This window comes from Oncorhynchus gorbuscha, linkage group LG15 (genome assembly GCF_021184085.1).
Source record: "Oncorhynchus gorbuscha isolate QuinsamMale2020 ecotype Even-year linkage group LG15, OgorEven_v1.0, whole genome shotgun sequence".
NCBI lineage: Eukaryota > Metazoa > Chordata > Actinopteri > Salmoniformes > Salmonidae > Oncorhynchus > Oncorhynchus gorbuscha.
Window position 1 is genome coordinate 46,035,239 of NC_060187.1, and position 17,084 is coordinate 46,052,322.

At 41.1% G+C, this 17,084-nt stretch overlaps 1 protein-coding gene across 7 annotated transcripts in view; it reads left to right on the forward strand.

Moving 5' to 3' along the window:
* Nucleotides 1-17,084, forward strand: part of nfia (nuclear factor I/A) — a 190,762-nt gene that overhangs the window by 35,595 nt on the left and 138,083 nt on the right. For 5 of the 7 annotated variants that reach the window (XM_046301554.1, XM_046301553.1, XM_046301555.1 and 2 more), the window contains exon 2: nt 13,762-14,290. In XM_046301554.1, coding sequence (XP_046157510.1) covers nt 13,762-14,290 — 529 coding nt within the window. Of the gene's footprint in view, nt 1-7,282; nt 8,594-13,761; nt 14,291-17,084 lie in introns of those variants that run through there. The other 2 variants (XM_046301556.1, XM_046301559.1) reach the window with 1 other exon arrangement.

The following is a 17,084-nucleotide window of genomic DNA, read 5'->3' on the forward strand; positions in this document are numbered from 1 at the left end:
ATGAAAAAACAATGACGACTTCTTAAATGACAGAATACCTCTAGCATAGTAAACTGCATATATTATAGCCGACTAGTTGCCCAGACACTTGGTTCAGCAGTTTTTATTTTATTTTTTAAATTTATTGACGTTTTTTTCATTTCCATATCTGGGAAATGATTATGATTTTATCATGTTGGAATCTGAACTTTCATGAGATGATTACCTTAGTATCATGTTTTATTCTAAGAAAATAGGCTTTAGCGACATTTATCCTTGTGTTATAGACCTAACATTACATTGGTGTTTTTGTTTCCATGTTTTCTGCAGGCCTATTTTTCAATTCTAGACACCTTTATTCACAGATTCTAAGATTGTGGATTTCATTTTTGCACATAATCCATCCAAATGAATTATTTCCATATATAGCTGTGTGTGTGTGTGTGTGTGTGTGTGTGTGTGTGTGTGTGTGTGTGTGTGTGTGTGTGTGTGTGTGTGTGTGTGTGTGTGTGTGTGTGTGTGTGTGTGTGTGTGTGTGTGTGTGTGTGTGTGTGTGTGTGTGTGTGTGTGTGTGTGTGTGTGTGTGTGTGTGTGTGTGTGTGTGTGTGTGTGTGTGTGTGTGTGTGTGTGTAAGCAGTATGAGTGGTGTACCTTTACCTCAAAGCAGAATTTATATTTACTGATTTAGCCTAAAAGTTGTGAAGATGGATACGGTATTTGTCTTGCCCGCCATGGGTGATTTAAGGTTAGATTTGCCTGTAATGTCCATCACACAACAACAACAAACAGTCTAATCGCCATTTAGCGTAAAGTTTATCTTTCAGTGACGCGTTTGCAGCAGGTGGTCAAATGTATTTTTTAAATGTTTGTGTTGAACCCGTCAAGTTTAGATTTCCACACCTCCTTTGTATAAATCTATTGTGCATTCTCATCCCTGTCGTTTACAAACTTAGAGAAACGGTGGTTTCTTGTACGTACGGAAGAAGGTGATACATATCCTACATCAATACTTTTCCAGCATTGAACGAAGACAAGTTTTTCAAAATCTATTTTAGGCTGTGACCTAAAATAGGTTAGGCAGGGCAGGGAATGTCGTGATTTTGGGGCAGTGTCAATGTGTTTTAGTCATGAGTTATTCTTCAAGAAATAGTGTCATGGAGAATCGCCTAGGACCGCTTAACTTTTACTGCACTGTTCCAACACAGTAACGCAAACTACAAAAAAAAAAAACATGCTTATTACGAAGATCATTAACTATTTGAATCAACGCTGGATCAAGTTAAGTCACATGCTTGGTTGGATTGATCTGCCAGTTTTGAAATGGCCAACGACTCTTTATATACTGTATCTATTCAAGTTCGCACCCACTCTCTCGTGATATCCTTTTCAGAGCAGATAGATTTCAGAACAAATGTTCGGAGCTTCGAACATAACTGTTCTGGTAGCCCACATCGGACAGTTGCCGACAATGTTGGTGACAATGGGTAGGCTACATACATATGTGTAGGCACTTCTTCCTCTTTAATCTGTATTCGCAAACTCGCATATGACAGTCAAATGACTTGCAATATTCCACTTCAAGAATAGCCCTGCAATCACCTTTGATGTATCTTAGTTTATGATCCTCCAAACTTGCGTTACCTTGCACTCGGAGAAGCCTTCGGAGAGAGGGGCAGTACAGACTCCATAGACCATAATGTCGTTTTGTGGCGTTCCAACTCATCCTTTAAAGTTCCGATGTCTAATAAGCTTGAAAACCTATTTACATATTCGACTTGATCGTTCCAGTATTTTGCTATTCATAAGATGTTGTAACTGCGCACAGCCCCCTGCCGCTTCTTGCTGGGGCATAGTACAGTATATTGGCAGCCCTGGCATGGTTGCTGGGGCTTTGGGCATTTTTGTGTGCAGAACTTGGCAGAAAATACTATAAAGGCGTCTCGAGCCACCATGTCAACGGGTTTTTGTTAAGAACTTGATCGATCTTACCAGATAAAACAAGTAGCAATGCAAAGCATGATATGCTCATTGCACTGGTTTTATTTGGAAGTAGAATACATGTATATGAATTATACATTTACGCATAACTTTGCCTTTACAGCACCCGACCCTTCCGCTTGATTTTTTTGCGGTAGGTTAATTAATAGTTTACATAAACCACGTTATATGTGACTTCAAAGTATATGTGACTGTAAGTATTGAGAATTGTGGATAGGCCTAAAGCATACCCGCGCACCCTTCAACGCTGTTTGTGAGCCACCCAATCCTTGTCCAGTCCGTGCATACAACTCAGATGTATTGTGAACTCTTTGCGGAACGTTTGACAACGTTGCCAAGTTGGTAATTTCTCAGTTGTATCTGAAATCAATAATGTGATTTAAATGAGACAGTTTCGAGCACAAAAATATCAAACTTGAGTAAAAACACAATTAATATTGGCATTCAGTTGATGGATGATTTTTTCAGGGCACCTTAACATTCAGCCTGACTTTGATTTAACAGGAGATCTCGTTTGAAGTCTAAAATGTAACGTATGCTTATTAGCCAAAAAAATAAAAAGAATTTACTGAATCAGTTATATTTAACTTGATAGTCACTTTGATTGAACGATTCTAGTGTTCTTATGACAAATATGACATGGCTGTTGTAAGATGAGAAGTGGCAAAAGTGCAGTGTAACCAGTGAACGTTCCTCTGTGGCGAATAGCGACACTAAAAGTAGTGGCCGTTTTGACACCTCATGCGAACCTGTATGATTGTTGGGTGCAGGCGCACAACTTGCACCATAACAGGATATATATACCCTCTGAGCCGGGAGAAAACGCTTAACGATGACGTCACACCGTGTCAATCAGCGACAAACATGTTTTAATTTACAAAAAATGTTTAAAATTATATTATTAAATAAAAAACTTGTCTGGATTTGATTAGATGCTCAATATCTGAGTTTACATCGTTAGGCCTATGTTGGGCTGCTTGTCTTTTTTATATTTTGTTTGTTTTTCGTGGGACCAGATTTATTTTTTTACACTTTGAATTCAAGAGTGAAGAGACAGGTGGTTCCCACCTACACAACTGCATTCATTAGTTCGTCCTGAAATGGAACTTGATCATGCACGATCGGGAATTGACCCTTACCAAACATTGCTTGTAGGTCTGCAATTGACCATTAAGAAGTCATTTGGAAAATTAGGCAGTTGGTTTAGGACGATTTATGGAACATAATTGGACATGAAGATGTGGTTATGATTTTTATTGCGAAAATATCAAACATGCATGTTAATATAAGCTATAGGCGACTTCAATAGTAGGATACCGAATGTGAAAACGGAGAATACGCGCCGTTCGAGCCTGCCTCATTGAAATCAGCGTTACAGAAGGTTATAGTGTAGGCTGGACTATGTTCAGCACGTCCCAATAACACAACATGCGTTTTGACATACATGAGTCAGCATCCGTGGGAACAATCGCCCCTCATTTCTCAAAATAATGTTCTTCAATAGTAGGCTTTGACCTCAGAGGGACACTCGTTGGATTTGCATGGAATGTCACCTCTGGTCGCGCAAACAGGCTACTTCATATAACCTATAACAAGCAAACACCACATTGTCGTTTAGAATTGGAGTTTATTTGGCTATTTGAGGAAATAATCAACACCACCACTTCGTGTCATGTCCAATGTCAAATGTATAGCTCACCTACAGAATATCAGCTCTATGGGCTACAGTTTCAGAATACTCTTTCACGCAATATATATAACTGCAGTCAACCGCAAGGGCAAAATCAACACGGGAATAAATACACCCCACCAACGGTTCAATCCTGTATAAACACGTATACATCGAATATAGCCTAACAATACAGTCCCACTTTATTCACAGATAGAATGTAGAAGCGTTCAATACGAATATTTCATGACATGATGATGCATGCCTTCTAAATCAATACGACCCCTCCGTACACTATGGTTGACCTTTTACGATATCTCCATTGGGGACGCAGTAGAAAATCCGCTGAAAAGATTTGGTGTTAATTTTTTTGTCGACCAGCCATAAACGTGCACCTTCAGTGGAGTTCGCAGATCCTCATTGTAATAGTATAATATGGCTTAGATGTCCAGCATTGCAACAATGCTCTGGTGCTAAAGGTTTAAGCAGCAATAATGCACTAGACTAGTACCAAAAGGCTACGTTTTTTCGATCGCAATAGGCGCCGCGGCGTTCCTCCCTCTGTCCCATGCGCGCCGTAAACGTATAGGAAGGGCTGTGAGAGTGCGGTATGCAGCAATATATAGGTGGAAAAAATGTAGGTTTTCCATGCGGGAGCTAAACGCAGACTGTGTGGTCTGACTGGCACGCGACTCCGGCTCGTTTGCCAGTATGTGACTCCTCGAGGGGAGGACATGGTGAGTGAGAAGTGGCGTTCCGTTGCCGCCCGTGTCCTGCGTGGTTACTATGCAAAGCGATTGCGGAAATTTAAAAAAAGTGGGACTCGCTCAATCGATTGCAACTTCTGCACAAAGTCTTACAAACCAAGCTGAGATAGGCAGAGTGTGTGTCGCGAGCCAGTCAGCTTTGCCAAGCTTGGACCGCAGTCAAATATCAAGGAGTAAAGAAGGCACACTGCTATATATTTTTCTTTTTTGGGATTAATACAAGAACCGTTTCCCCTTGTGCTTTATCATACTGTATTTCTTCGGTGTAAAATGCACACAACGGCAGCAAGTTAATACCTTTTGAATTAAACATAAGACTACAACAAAAGGTGGCTGAAAATGAAGCACTTCGTCTCATCAGTCTAAAGTTTCTCACGTAACACGTTACATTGCAATGGTACGTGCAAACACCTCTTACCATCTCTTTTTACCCTGAGAAGTTATAGACATGTGCATGTGGCGTGTATGACATGTACACAGGTTAAAATGTAGCCTAAAATGTCGGTATTGGCTTTTGTACAGGGATTTGAGAATAGTCCGTATCAATCGGATCTCTTTTGCTAGCGAGGTATGCCAATGCGGATATCTTTATCGCCAAATAACTTTGGTATTGGAACAAAACAGAACAGAGCCTGCAATCTCCGCGTTGTCTTCTGACAAAAGGGCATCGTAGTGACCAGATTGAGAAAAGCATTGTTTCATTATGTGGTAACTAGTTGTTCTGCAGAGTAAACGAGCGATTGCAGAAAAACGCTTTCTCGACAAAATCCTTGTGACATGAGATTTGTCCAATAAGATGGATGCTGGGCTTCAAATCCTGGAGTTTAGTCCAATCAGAGGACGGAGCTCGAGCATTGCACGGAGGACATGGATACCGGAAGGCTGGCCAAATACCGATAGCAAGTTAGCCTATTGCCCTATTCTCAATAGAGGTTCTATGCGCTGCAACATGAGAAAATACAGTGCACGTCTCCTGAATTTATTGTCCGGCCAAGCACATGAACTATATGGGTAGACCATTTTCCCTATTCCGGCCTCTTATTGAGTTGCGCAATGGCGTGTGGCTTGTATTTACTCCTAGACAATTATTCGAATTACTTGAGCAACATTTTATTTACAATGTTGAGCAACACATGATCTATAGTCCATATAGTGAATAATCACTTCAGTTGGGTATAGGTTAACGATTGTCCCATTCGTTGTGAGTGCTTTCAGGAATTCAAGCAGCCTATGCTACAATATTATATTATTAGGCTATGCTGTAATAACAATAACCTAGTAGCGAAAGCAGTTGCAAGTCCACCTTTAGCCTTGACGGTATGCCAATGAAACTTTAGACTGTGAAGAAGCATGCATCTGGTGTTGCTGAATCTCGCTGTCTTGGTGCAGGTGTGTGTGTCTATAGTGGTCAGATGTAGCTGCGTAGCAGAACCACACACTCCACTTGTGGTCGCTTCCCTGGCCATTTCCTAGAGGGCGCACAACTGACTTCTCCCTCTGGCCAGAAGTTGTTCACTGAAAACCAATTCGAGCAACCCATACAGAATCAGTGGACCAAGAGTGTGTGGGTGACTCATGTCGGGCCAATCTGATATTTCAACAGAAATCCGTCAAAATACTAAAGTCACACCAATGTTGGACGCCTCCAGGCGTACTGTAGGCTAATTATGCTATAGGCAAGTCCTGTTTAAATGTGTTTAAGTGTATAGGTGTTACTTTTGTTTAAACCACTAAATGGGTGTGTCTTTATTGCCATTATTTCGATTAATATTAACCCTTACTTGTCTGCAAGGGCAGGTGAAGAACCAAAAAGGCTACCAATGCTAACCTTGGGCGTTTGAGATGTATAGGCTATAAAACAATAGTAGCCTAATTTAGGAGTATGACATATTGTAAAATGTTGCTCAGTCATTTGATATAGGCGCTATACCGAAGTTATTACGCATGTTTTACGCATGTAGTTTTCACTATTGCCAAGTATACCTTTTGTTTGAGGCTTTTTGGGGAGGTTTTGTCCACGTGATATTTAATTAGAATTCTTTGTCTTTTGACGGTAATGATTGAAACTCAATGCATTACGTTTCAAGTATGCAGTGATCGGTAGAGCGTGCGTAAAATGCTGGAGTTTCACGATGCTTTGGTTTTGGATAATAGGCCTGTCGGTGTTAGGAGGGCACCGTGATCATGCTTACATAATGACATGTGAGTTAGGAAAATGATTGGTAATCTTGTCTGTCGAATGGCCCTCGCTCGTTTATATTGTATAGTTATCTGGGGAGATACTTGGTTTTGGGTTATGTAAAGTTGAATGCACTTCATTGAATTGTTAACATTCTGCTCTCGTTGTTCCACCCCTCATATGAAACGTGTTGTGCAAATGGACATACATTGCCTCGTATGCCATGAACAGATAGATAGGTCATGCATTGCTTTGCATGTAAATATATGTCAATTATCATCCGCAATAACAATGCACCAATGCCAATAGGCTAAAAGCCTAGTGATCGCTTCATAATAACAATGCACCAATGCCAATAGGCTAAAAGCCTAGTGATCGCTTCATAATAACAATGCACCAATGCCAATAGGCTAAAAGCCTAGTGATCGCTTCATAATAACAATGCACCAATGCCAATAGGCTAAAAGCCTAGTGATCGCTTCATAATAACCATGTATAATAATACAAAATATTTCCAATTATAACTTGTTGTAAATATGGATAGGTGTCGAAAGATAATATGGAATACCCAACAGCCTGTTACTTTGTCCGACGAATTTAAAAAGTTAAGCATTTGTTCAAAAGGGGCGGTATATCCCTTATATAGTGCGTGGTGATCTCTTGAGCTCACTCTTCACCGCCATACGCTGTCTAATTTCCGTTAAACATCATATAAGAACATTTATTTAGCAGTGTTGGTGTGGCAGTTTTGCGCGAGCCCTGCTCTTGATTGAAATTGATAGGTTTGCGTTGTTTGAAAAGCCATTTCATTCCGGGGCTAATGGGCTCAAGTAGACAGGATAAGGCAGACTATAATTTGACAATTTAAATATATATATATGATATATTTCTGTCCTACATGTTCATTGCATCTATGTTGGTCTTATTACTTCCCTTAAACCGTGTATACTTTGGGAGCTATGCTGAGAGGGGAGTACAAGAGTTTGTCCTTCAGGCACTGTGGACAAAAGTGAACTGTATGTATCTGTATGGAACTGGGTGCAGGCGGTTGTGGCTCCTGTCGCCGTAGACAGGACAGACGCAACACGGATTCACTTTATCGTCTGCTGTTAGAGATAATTTTCTAAACGGAAACCAGCTGTCGGGCTTCAGCGACAAGCAATTGTTTGGGTGTTCTGGGATATTATCACCTTCATTAACTACCGCACCCTCCTTGTTCGTAAATCCGACAGACTCATTTCGGAGTTCGCTCCACCGTGAAGCCAGCCGCACCACATGCCTTCAATGCTTTCGGTTGTTGCGAGCTTTGTTTTGTCTCTTCGAGAAACCGGAGTGAATGGGAGAACTCATATCGAGTTCAGAAGAACGAACGTCTGACAATCAGCATTTTTTTGTAATGGTATTAGTATGAGAACAAGATTAGCACTGTCCGAATATGACTTATTTTCTTCCTATTTCCCGTGATTTTTAACCTCTCCGCTGCAGCCAGTCTGCCTTTGGACTTTTCTTTTATTCTTGAATATGCCTCTGGTGAAAGTTTTGGGTTATCCAACGAAGAGACTGCTCTACGGCTTTTACTGCACTGTACAATAGATGCGTGCGGAAAGTGGAAGCAGTGTAACTCGAGGCGGGGTTAAAGTTCAGCTCTATGGGGTGGTGAAGCGTTGGTTGCAGTTCGCAGAGTTGGAAATGTGAAAGCAAGAAGCAGGCTTTATTTTTTCCCCTCTCTCTCCCTTCTGTCTCTCCTTTTTTCTTTCTTTTCAAAACACGGACACAGCCATCACGGACACAGCCATCACGGACACAGCCATCACGCATACACGGGCAAACACGGACACACACCCACACATAATTCACACATACACACACACTCACTCACACACCATCACACACATAAACACGCAGACCCGTTCGTGTAACCCAAACACACACACATACATACACCCTCCACATCCAAGATTAGATACAACAGATATGTATTCTCCGCTATGCCTAACACAGGTAAGTGAGCCTTTCGTCTGTCTTTAACAATTTTTGTTGCATTTATGCTTTCTTCCTCAGGGACATGGCGAAATGGACTGACGTTGCTCAAGACAAACTGTGTGCAGTAGCATTCCTGGTTTGTCAGAGCCATCTGAACTAAGTAACACATGGCGGATGGCGATCTCCTACATATGTACACATATATATGCATGTCTATTTTAGTTCATATTAGACCTATATCGATGTCGAGCGCGCTTTTACGTGGACTACTTTTTGAGTTCCAATCCTAAAATGAAGATGGCCTTTCCTATAAGTTGCATGTGCACGTTATCGTCTTCCCACATATTTGATATGAATGAATGCACACAATGTTTTTACAAAAGGTGGCAACATCATTTTCCAATGCTCCCCTGGACGGCTTCCTCTAGGTCTCTGCACTTGGGAGTCATTAACATGCATGCAATTGTCACTTTGTATTGATTACTGCTAAAACGCGATATTTAAAAGGCTGTATTTTGCTGGGTCTAACTTGTGTCCCAAAAGTTTCAAACTTAGAATCAGTTTTGTAAGCGTTCGATTTTTAGCTTGTTCTTTGGCAGCAGTAACTTTTATGAATTTAAAATGTTGCTGTGTGTCTTTACACCTCTTCCACTGAATCGAGTCGCCGCCACTCTCGGGCATTGAACTTTGTCATGATCAATGTGCACCGGGAAAGCACAAGTTAGGACATTACACGTTTCAAGGCTACTGTTATATTCGATGGATAATTTTGGTGTGTGTGTGTGTGTGTGTTTTTGCGCACTACGGCTATGACTGACATGTAGCATGCTCAATAACTAAGATGGTCTTTTAGACTTACTAAACACTTTCTGCTCCCGAAGATTGTTAGGTTTTCTCGGATTTGATTCTTGTTCGAGTTTGATTACCCGAAATATGGTGTTTTGTAGGCCTAATCAAAAGGTGGTCGAGGTGGGAACGTTACATAGGTTGAATCGCTTGTTAAATGGTCAGTTGCATATCCAGGTGGTTGGTGTTTAAATCCATTATCGGCTTACCTAAAATGTATTTTTTAAATTATGTATAAAATGTATTATGATACAGTTTTGGGTTTGTTTAAGATTTGACAAGATGTATTTGTTTTTTAAATTGATTTATTATTGACCACCAACAGGCATATTGGCCTCGTCTCATGTCAGTTGTATTTAACGATCAACACAATTTATGTTTTAAATTATCTTAAAATAAGATTATGATTTTTCCCTAAGTTGATTTCATGTTTTCATATATTTTTATTTTTATTTTTGGGATATACTCCCCCCCCCCCCCAAAAAAAAATCATTTTGTCACTATGACCACGTTATTGGTTGTAAATGTATGTAAATGACAAACACCTGACTTGATATCAATGATGGGTTCTCCTCCTGGACTTGCCAACCTTTACAATGGAAGACCATTTCAAAACCAATACTGCTCCAATACCTCTAGTGTCAAGCATAACTAATAAGTTCTGAATATTTATCTAGAATTATTTTATAAGAATGTACAGTGCATCTTTGAGGCAAGACCGAAATGGGCCTAAAGGAGAACTGAAACCTGATATTAGTTGGACACAAACTTGAGAAGGGACATTTAGAGAAATGGCTCGCTTGAGTATGTAAAATATTAATTCATACAAATTTTGCCTGGATATGTTTTTTTTATTTTTAAAATGAGACTGTGAATTCACATGCAATACAATTCATCTCAACTGTATAAAGCAGAATCTGCACTAATTGGCTAATTAAGTATAAGTATTCAGAGTTGAATGATATATAAAAATACTTTGTGTGTGTGTGTGTGTGTGTGTGTTACCCTCTTATCCATTCAGGTAGGGCAAAAACTGTTTCATCAAGTCTAAAATCTTTTAAGTCAAGATCGCTCCATAATCAAAGGCTTTCGATTGATTCAATTATATTTGGCTTTTGGGGGGGGTGATCCTGTACAAGACAGGCAAGCCTAAATAACTTCCATATGTTTTGTTCACTGCAAAGGATAGAATATGTAACCTAGAATTGAAAATTGAACATTTGCATTCATGGAAAAAATATTGATAATTCCCCCGAATTTGCCTTTGCATCTTGTCTTTGAGGCACATGGTATCGTTTTGTGTCGTGGTGGAGGAGATGCAGGGAATGAAACAGTTGTGCACATTGCATGGGTTTGGGAAAACACTTACAAGTACACATGCCCCTTACGGCCTACGTGAGTCTGTTTGAGTCCGCTGCAACAATGTAAAAGCAGGAAGATATGCCTTTTGTGGAAATTGCTCCAATTTGATTAACAATGGTGAGGCGTCCGTTCTGTTTAAGTACGTTTACTGTTGTGGGCAGGAAGAGAGGCGAGAGTAAACTCGGTCGGCACACTGTCATAATTGCCTCTGTGTTGTGGTGTGGGGTAGCGTGGGTGTCAATAGGAGGAGATTACCAACATTGCTTTTCTAAATTACAGTTATTCATGAGTTGTTGCTACAGGCCTGTTCTTTGTAAACATTAGATTTGTCACCAAGGTGTACAGAAAATTAAAACAAACTTCACAGCTGGAGGTTTCGTACTTGACAATTCTCCTGACACACTTTTAGTAGTGAATATACTATTTTCTAGGGTTTTGTTAATGGAATTGCAATGGATGATATATATTGAAATGTGGCCTACATAATATAGTTGTGTACGTTTTGTGTGTGTGTGTGTCATTAATGTTGTGAAGAAGCAAAAAAAACAAATATAAACTATGCAGGTATTGTTCAAATGGCCCGAGACAGGGGAGAACTATATTATATACAGAAACCACAGATAACAATGCATAATGTCAGCCATTGAGGAGTGATATTTCATAGCACATTGGCTGAAGTTACTCCGAGTGTCGGAGAAGGCAGTTGGAGAAGCCATTTACTGGATTTTACCCAAGCTCAAACAATACAATTTCCATGCCTATGAGGCAAGGGCGTGAAAGTAGTTTTGACATTCGAGGAATAGTGTGTCGTCATTGTATTTGGATGTATTATATTTCAATTCAGCTGTATTCTAGATGATTATTCCTGCGTTTGTGCTCGCAAACTTGTGTTAGTACATGTATTAGTGACCACATGCCAGTCAGAGGTTTCCGCACGGGTCAAGATTTGTTCAGCGTTCTTTTATCTCTGAATAGTTGAGTACATTTTGCGTGGCCGGGGTGGTAAGATGGCCTGAGGTGAAGCCAAGGCCCGCCCTGGGTCTCCAAATGGGCCTCATATCAGAAACATGTCTCCTTGTACTCCGACCAGTCACTACATCACTGCCAACCTCTACTGAGAGTGTTTGGGAAACTAAAATACGTCGCTGTTGTAAAATTGCAAATTGGAGTGGTGGTTTGTCATTGTTTATTTCATTTGATTGGTGCTTTTTAAAATATAACTGTTAGTTCTGTGCCTAGCCTAGCTTGCCCTCTGTAGGACACAGTCCAGTCAAACTATGTACTCTACTCACTGTATATATGCGTGTAAACACTCGGCCTAGAAGAGCTGCATATCTGCTCTGGTGCTTAATGTAGCATACTGTTTTATAGCATGATCTAGTGTGACACACTTGTACAAAATCGAAGCTGAGTATTTGGATTTGGCACACTTACTAGTTTTAGTTCAAATGTGGTATCCGTATGCCCTGAGGTATTTGTTTTATATAAAAGGCAAAGATTTTATTATCTCATTTGGTTATAAACGCTTTTAGTACATATTCATGATTTTTTTTTACAAGCAGGTATTTTAAAGGAGTAGGCGCCTTTCATCTCTTTGGTAACTCTGTTCTGGGTTCTTTTTATATACTGTAATTATTGAAAATGTCCGTAAGATGGGTACAGACTAACGGTTCAATAGATTTAATGGCAGTGGTCATTAATCCACGGAAATGTCTTTGTCCCTCAAAAATATTCGAGTGAGTTTTCAGATGCCAGACTAGTTGAAATAGGAAAGTGTTGTTCTGAGGTTGATTTGCCTTGTTCCGTTGGCGTTGCTTCGTTTAGCTGTAGTGTCGTGCTGTAACATTTCCACTGCCTGTTTCAGGCCAGATTATGAGAGGGAGCAGATTCTCAGGCGAAAGCTCCAGTGTGTGACTGCTAGTAGCAGGTGTAACCAACCAAAATTGGGACTGATCCACAACATGCCATCTATCCACATTCTTGCTGTAATAGCTGTACAGGGAGCTGTCCCTGGTGAAAGCCCACAGAATATACCAGTCTTGGAACCGTTTCAGAGGGAAACGTTTGTGCCTGTACATATTGCATGCATGTGTGTGTGTGTCTTTTTGTGTGTGTGTGTGCGCACGTATATTATATGTTTGCATGGCGAACAGTTAAAAATAGACTTTCAGCTTTCCCGCTCGGCTGTTGCTTTTTTCTCTGTCCTCTCTGGCAGACCCCCACAGACCCACATTCTTGCCAAAGAGCCAAGACACGGCCTAGACAGGCCTTATTTCACACTGCTCCCTCCGTACGGCCTAGACAGGCCTTATTTCACACTGCTCCCTCCGTACGGCCTAGACAGGCCTTATTTCACACTGCTCCCTCCGTACGGCCTAGACAGGCCTTATTTCACACTGCTCCCTCCGTACGGCCTAGACAGGCCTTATTTCACACTGCGCCCTCCGTACGGCCTAGACAGGCCTTATTTCACACTGCTCCCTCCGTACGGCCTAGACAGGCCTTATTTCACACTGCTCCCTCCGTACGGCCTAGACAGGCCTTATTTCACACTGCTCCCTCCGTACGGCCTAGAGAAACTCCGCCATTAGCCCGCTCTGCTAATGCTAATGGTACGGGCCCAAGTGCTGCAAATGAAAATGACATAAATACTCATAAATATAAATGTGTCGGACAGTGCATATTACTCTGAAATGGTCAATGTTTGTTCTCTGAAAAGTCCCGCCTGGAATGATATTTGATCTAATAGTAGTACTGTATGTTCTTCTGTGCAATTCCTTGATTGCCAAGTATTTCAAATGAGTCGATGAGTGTTTACTGAAGGCACGTCTGATTTCACAAGATTCATTGTAATGACCGCTTTTGGTCTTTTTATTTTGATGGATTCTGTACTTTGTTTCCACAAAAAGTGTTGTACTATCAATGTGTTGCCACCAAATCATTCATCACCCCCCCCCCTGTGTTCCTCTCTACCACAGGATGAATTCCATCCTTTCATCGAAGCTCTGCTGCCCCACGTGCGAGCGTTTGCCTACACATGGTTCAACCTGCAGGCCCGCAAGAGAAAGTACTTCAAGAAGCACGAGAAGCGCATGTCTAAGGAAGAGGAGCGCGCAGTGAAGGACGAGCTGCTCAGCGAGAAGCCCGAGGTCAAGCAGAAGTGGGCATCGCGCCTTCTGGCCAAGCTCCGCAAGGACATCCGGCCTGAGTTCCGGGAGGATTTTGTGCTCACCGTCACCGGGAAGAAGCCCCCGTGCTGCGTGCTGTCCAACCCTGACCAGAAGGGTAAGATGAGGAGGATCGACTGCCTGCGTCAGGCAGACAAAGTCTGGAGGTTGGACCTGGTCATGGTCATTTTATTCAAAGGTATTCCCCTCGAAAGTACTGATGGCGAAAGGCTGGTAAAGTCCCCACAGTGCTCGAACCCAGGGCTGTGTGTGCAGCCTCATCACATTGGAGTTTCTGTGAAGGAGCTCGACCTCTACTTGGCCTACTTTGTGCACGCAGGTAAAGTCCCTCTTTTTGTTTCTCAACTCTCTATAAGCACGTCAACATTTGTTTGAATTTGGAGTCACATAAATGTTGACCTCACTATGCTTAGTGATAGGACATGGAATGTGGGATAATGTTGTACAGTGAATCAAAGACAAAAACACTCGGATGGGTTTCAAGGGTCAAGTTTGCATCTTGTCACTGAGCGCATGCCAATGTACTGTATATACAGTACCAGTCAAAAGTTTGGACACACCTACTCATTCAAGGGTTCCTCTTTATTTTGACTATTTTCTACATTGTAGAACAATAGTGAAGACATTAAAACTATGAAATAACACATGGAATCATGTAGTAACCATGTAGTAACCAAAAAAGTGTAAAACAAAACAAAATATATTTTATATTTTAGAGCCTTCAAAGTAGCCACCCTTTGCCTTGATGACAGCTTCACACACTCTTTACATTCTCTCAACCAGCTTCACCTGGAATGCTTCTCCAACAGTCTTGAAGGAGTTCCCACATATGGTGAGCACTTACTGGCTGCTTTTCCTTCACTCTGCAGTCCAACTCATCCCAAACCATCTCAATTGGGTTGAGATCGGGTGATTGTGGAGGCCAGGTCATCTAACGCAACACTCCATCAATCTCCTTTGTGGTTAAATAGCCCTTTTACACAGCCTGGAGATGTGTTGGGTCATTGTTCTGTTGAAAAACAAATTATATTCCCACTAAGCGCAAACTAGATGGGATGCCGTATCGCTGCAGAATGCTGCGGTTGCCATGCTGGTTAAGTGTGCCTTCAATTCGAAATAAATCACAGACCCTGTCACCAGCAAAGCACCCCCACACCTCCTCCTCCATGCTTCACAGTGGGAACCGCACATGCAGAAATAATCCGTTCACCTACTCTGCATCTCAGAAAGACACGGCGGTTGGAACCAAAAATCTCAAATTTGGACTCATCAGACCAAAGGGCAGATTTTCACCAGTCTAATGTCCATTGCTCCTGTTTCTTGACCCAAGCAAGTCTCTTCTTCTCATTGGTGTCCTTTAGTAGTGGTTTCTTTGCAGCAATTCGACGATAAAGGCCTGATTTATGTAGTTTCCTCTGAACAGTTGATGTTGGAATGTGTCTGTTACTTGAATTCTGAAGCATTTATTTGGGCTGCAATTTCTGAGGCTGGTAACTCTAATGACCTTATCCTCTGTAGCAGAGGTAACTCTGGGTCTTCCTTTCCTGTGTCGGTCCTCATGAGAGTCAGTTTCATCATAGCGCTTGGTTTTTAAAACTGCACTTGAAGAAACATTAAAAGTTCTTGAAATGTTCTGTATTGACTGACCTTCATGTCTTAAAGTAATGATGGACTGTCATTTATTTTTGCTTATTTGAGCTGTTCTTGCCATAAAATTAACTTTTACCAAATAGGGCTATCTTCTGTATATCACCCCTACCTTGTCACAACACTTGGCTCAATCGCATTAAGAAGCAAAGAAATTCCACAAATGAACAAGGCACACCTGTTATTTGAAATGCATTCCAAGTAACTACCTCATGAAACTGGTTGAGAGAATGCCAAGAGTCTGCAAAGCTGTCATCAAGGCAAAGGGTGGCTACTTTGAAGAATCTCAAATATAAAATATATTTTAATTTGTGTAACACTTTTTTTGGTTACGACATGATTCCATATGTTGTTTCGTAGTTTTGATGTCTTCGCTATTATTCTGCCATGTAGAAAATAGTACATATAAAGAAAAACCCTGCAGTGGGTAGGTGTGTCCAAGCGTTTGACTCGTACTGTAGTTGGCATCAAGAATCAGTCTTTCAATGAACAATCACAGGCCACTCACCAAGTAATCACCCAACCAAAATAAAGTTAAATTTCCTTTTTTTGGGACTTGCCCCCCAGCAAACCCAACACTGCACTGCACAGCACCTTTCCATCTCTGTATGTAGACACAAATGTTATCTGTAGCAGACACCCATAATTTCATCAGTGGTCAATAAAGCAGTAGTCTGGGAAAAGCGGGACAACTCTGCCAAATTCCTCGCACGGGCCCGTCCCTTCGCCGTTTTAAGATGGGCCAGATTTAGGGGAAGCTCGCACTGCGAGACGACAGAGTCAGTTGCCTAAAAAAAAACAATTATCTCCATCACGATTGCTCAGCACGATTTCTATTTCAGACTAACTCAACATGGGCTGCGGTTGGGGTGAGATATCACTTGAATTCTTTTCCTGTTTTCTGTGCGCAACAGTGTAGTAGCATATTAATATAGGTGTTTGGCAGTGGAATGAAAAGCTTGGCATGGAGCAATTTTTTACGTTTTTAGAGCTTCTGAACTTCTTGTAAATTAGGAAGCCGTCTTATAAATACACAAGAAAATGAACTATTTGGTAAATATAAAAACCTCCACATGATATCAAATTTCGGGCTTTATATTTTATTTCTCTCCTGTAAATAATTAATGTATTCGAAAGCTTTGATTAAAACGTAGAAAATACATCATAATTAATTAACTAATGAATTGGACATGGTTTTATGTTTTTCCCCATGAGCTGAATCCTAATCGAGAATTTTTTTGTTGTTGCAATTGAACAAAATATTCTTGATGCCTTTCCACAGTTTGGAAAACCTTGTGTACGTTTTCACCATGATATTAGTAGTGCTTGTTCGATGAAAACTCACCCTGAGAGTGAAGTCCAGTGTAAATAACCAATAGAGAAAATGTTAATTGGCAAGAGGCAGCAGGGGCTCGTTCCTCCACTGGCAGCAACACAAACACCAGCTATCACGGTGTGGAGAGAGC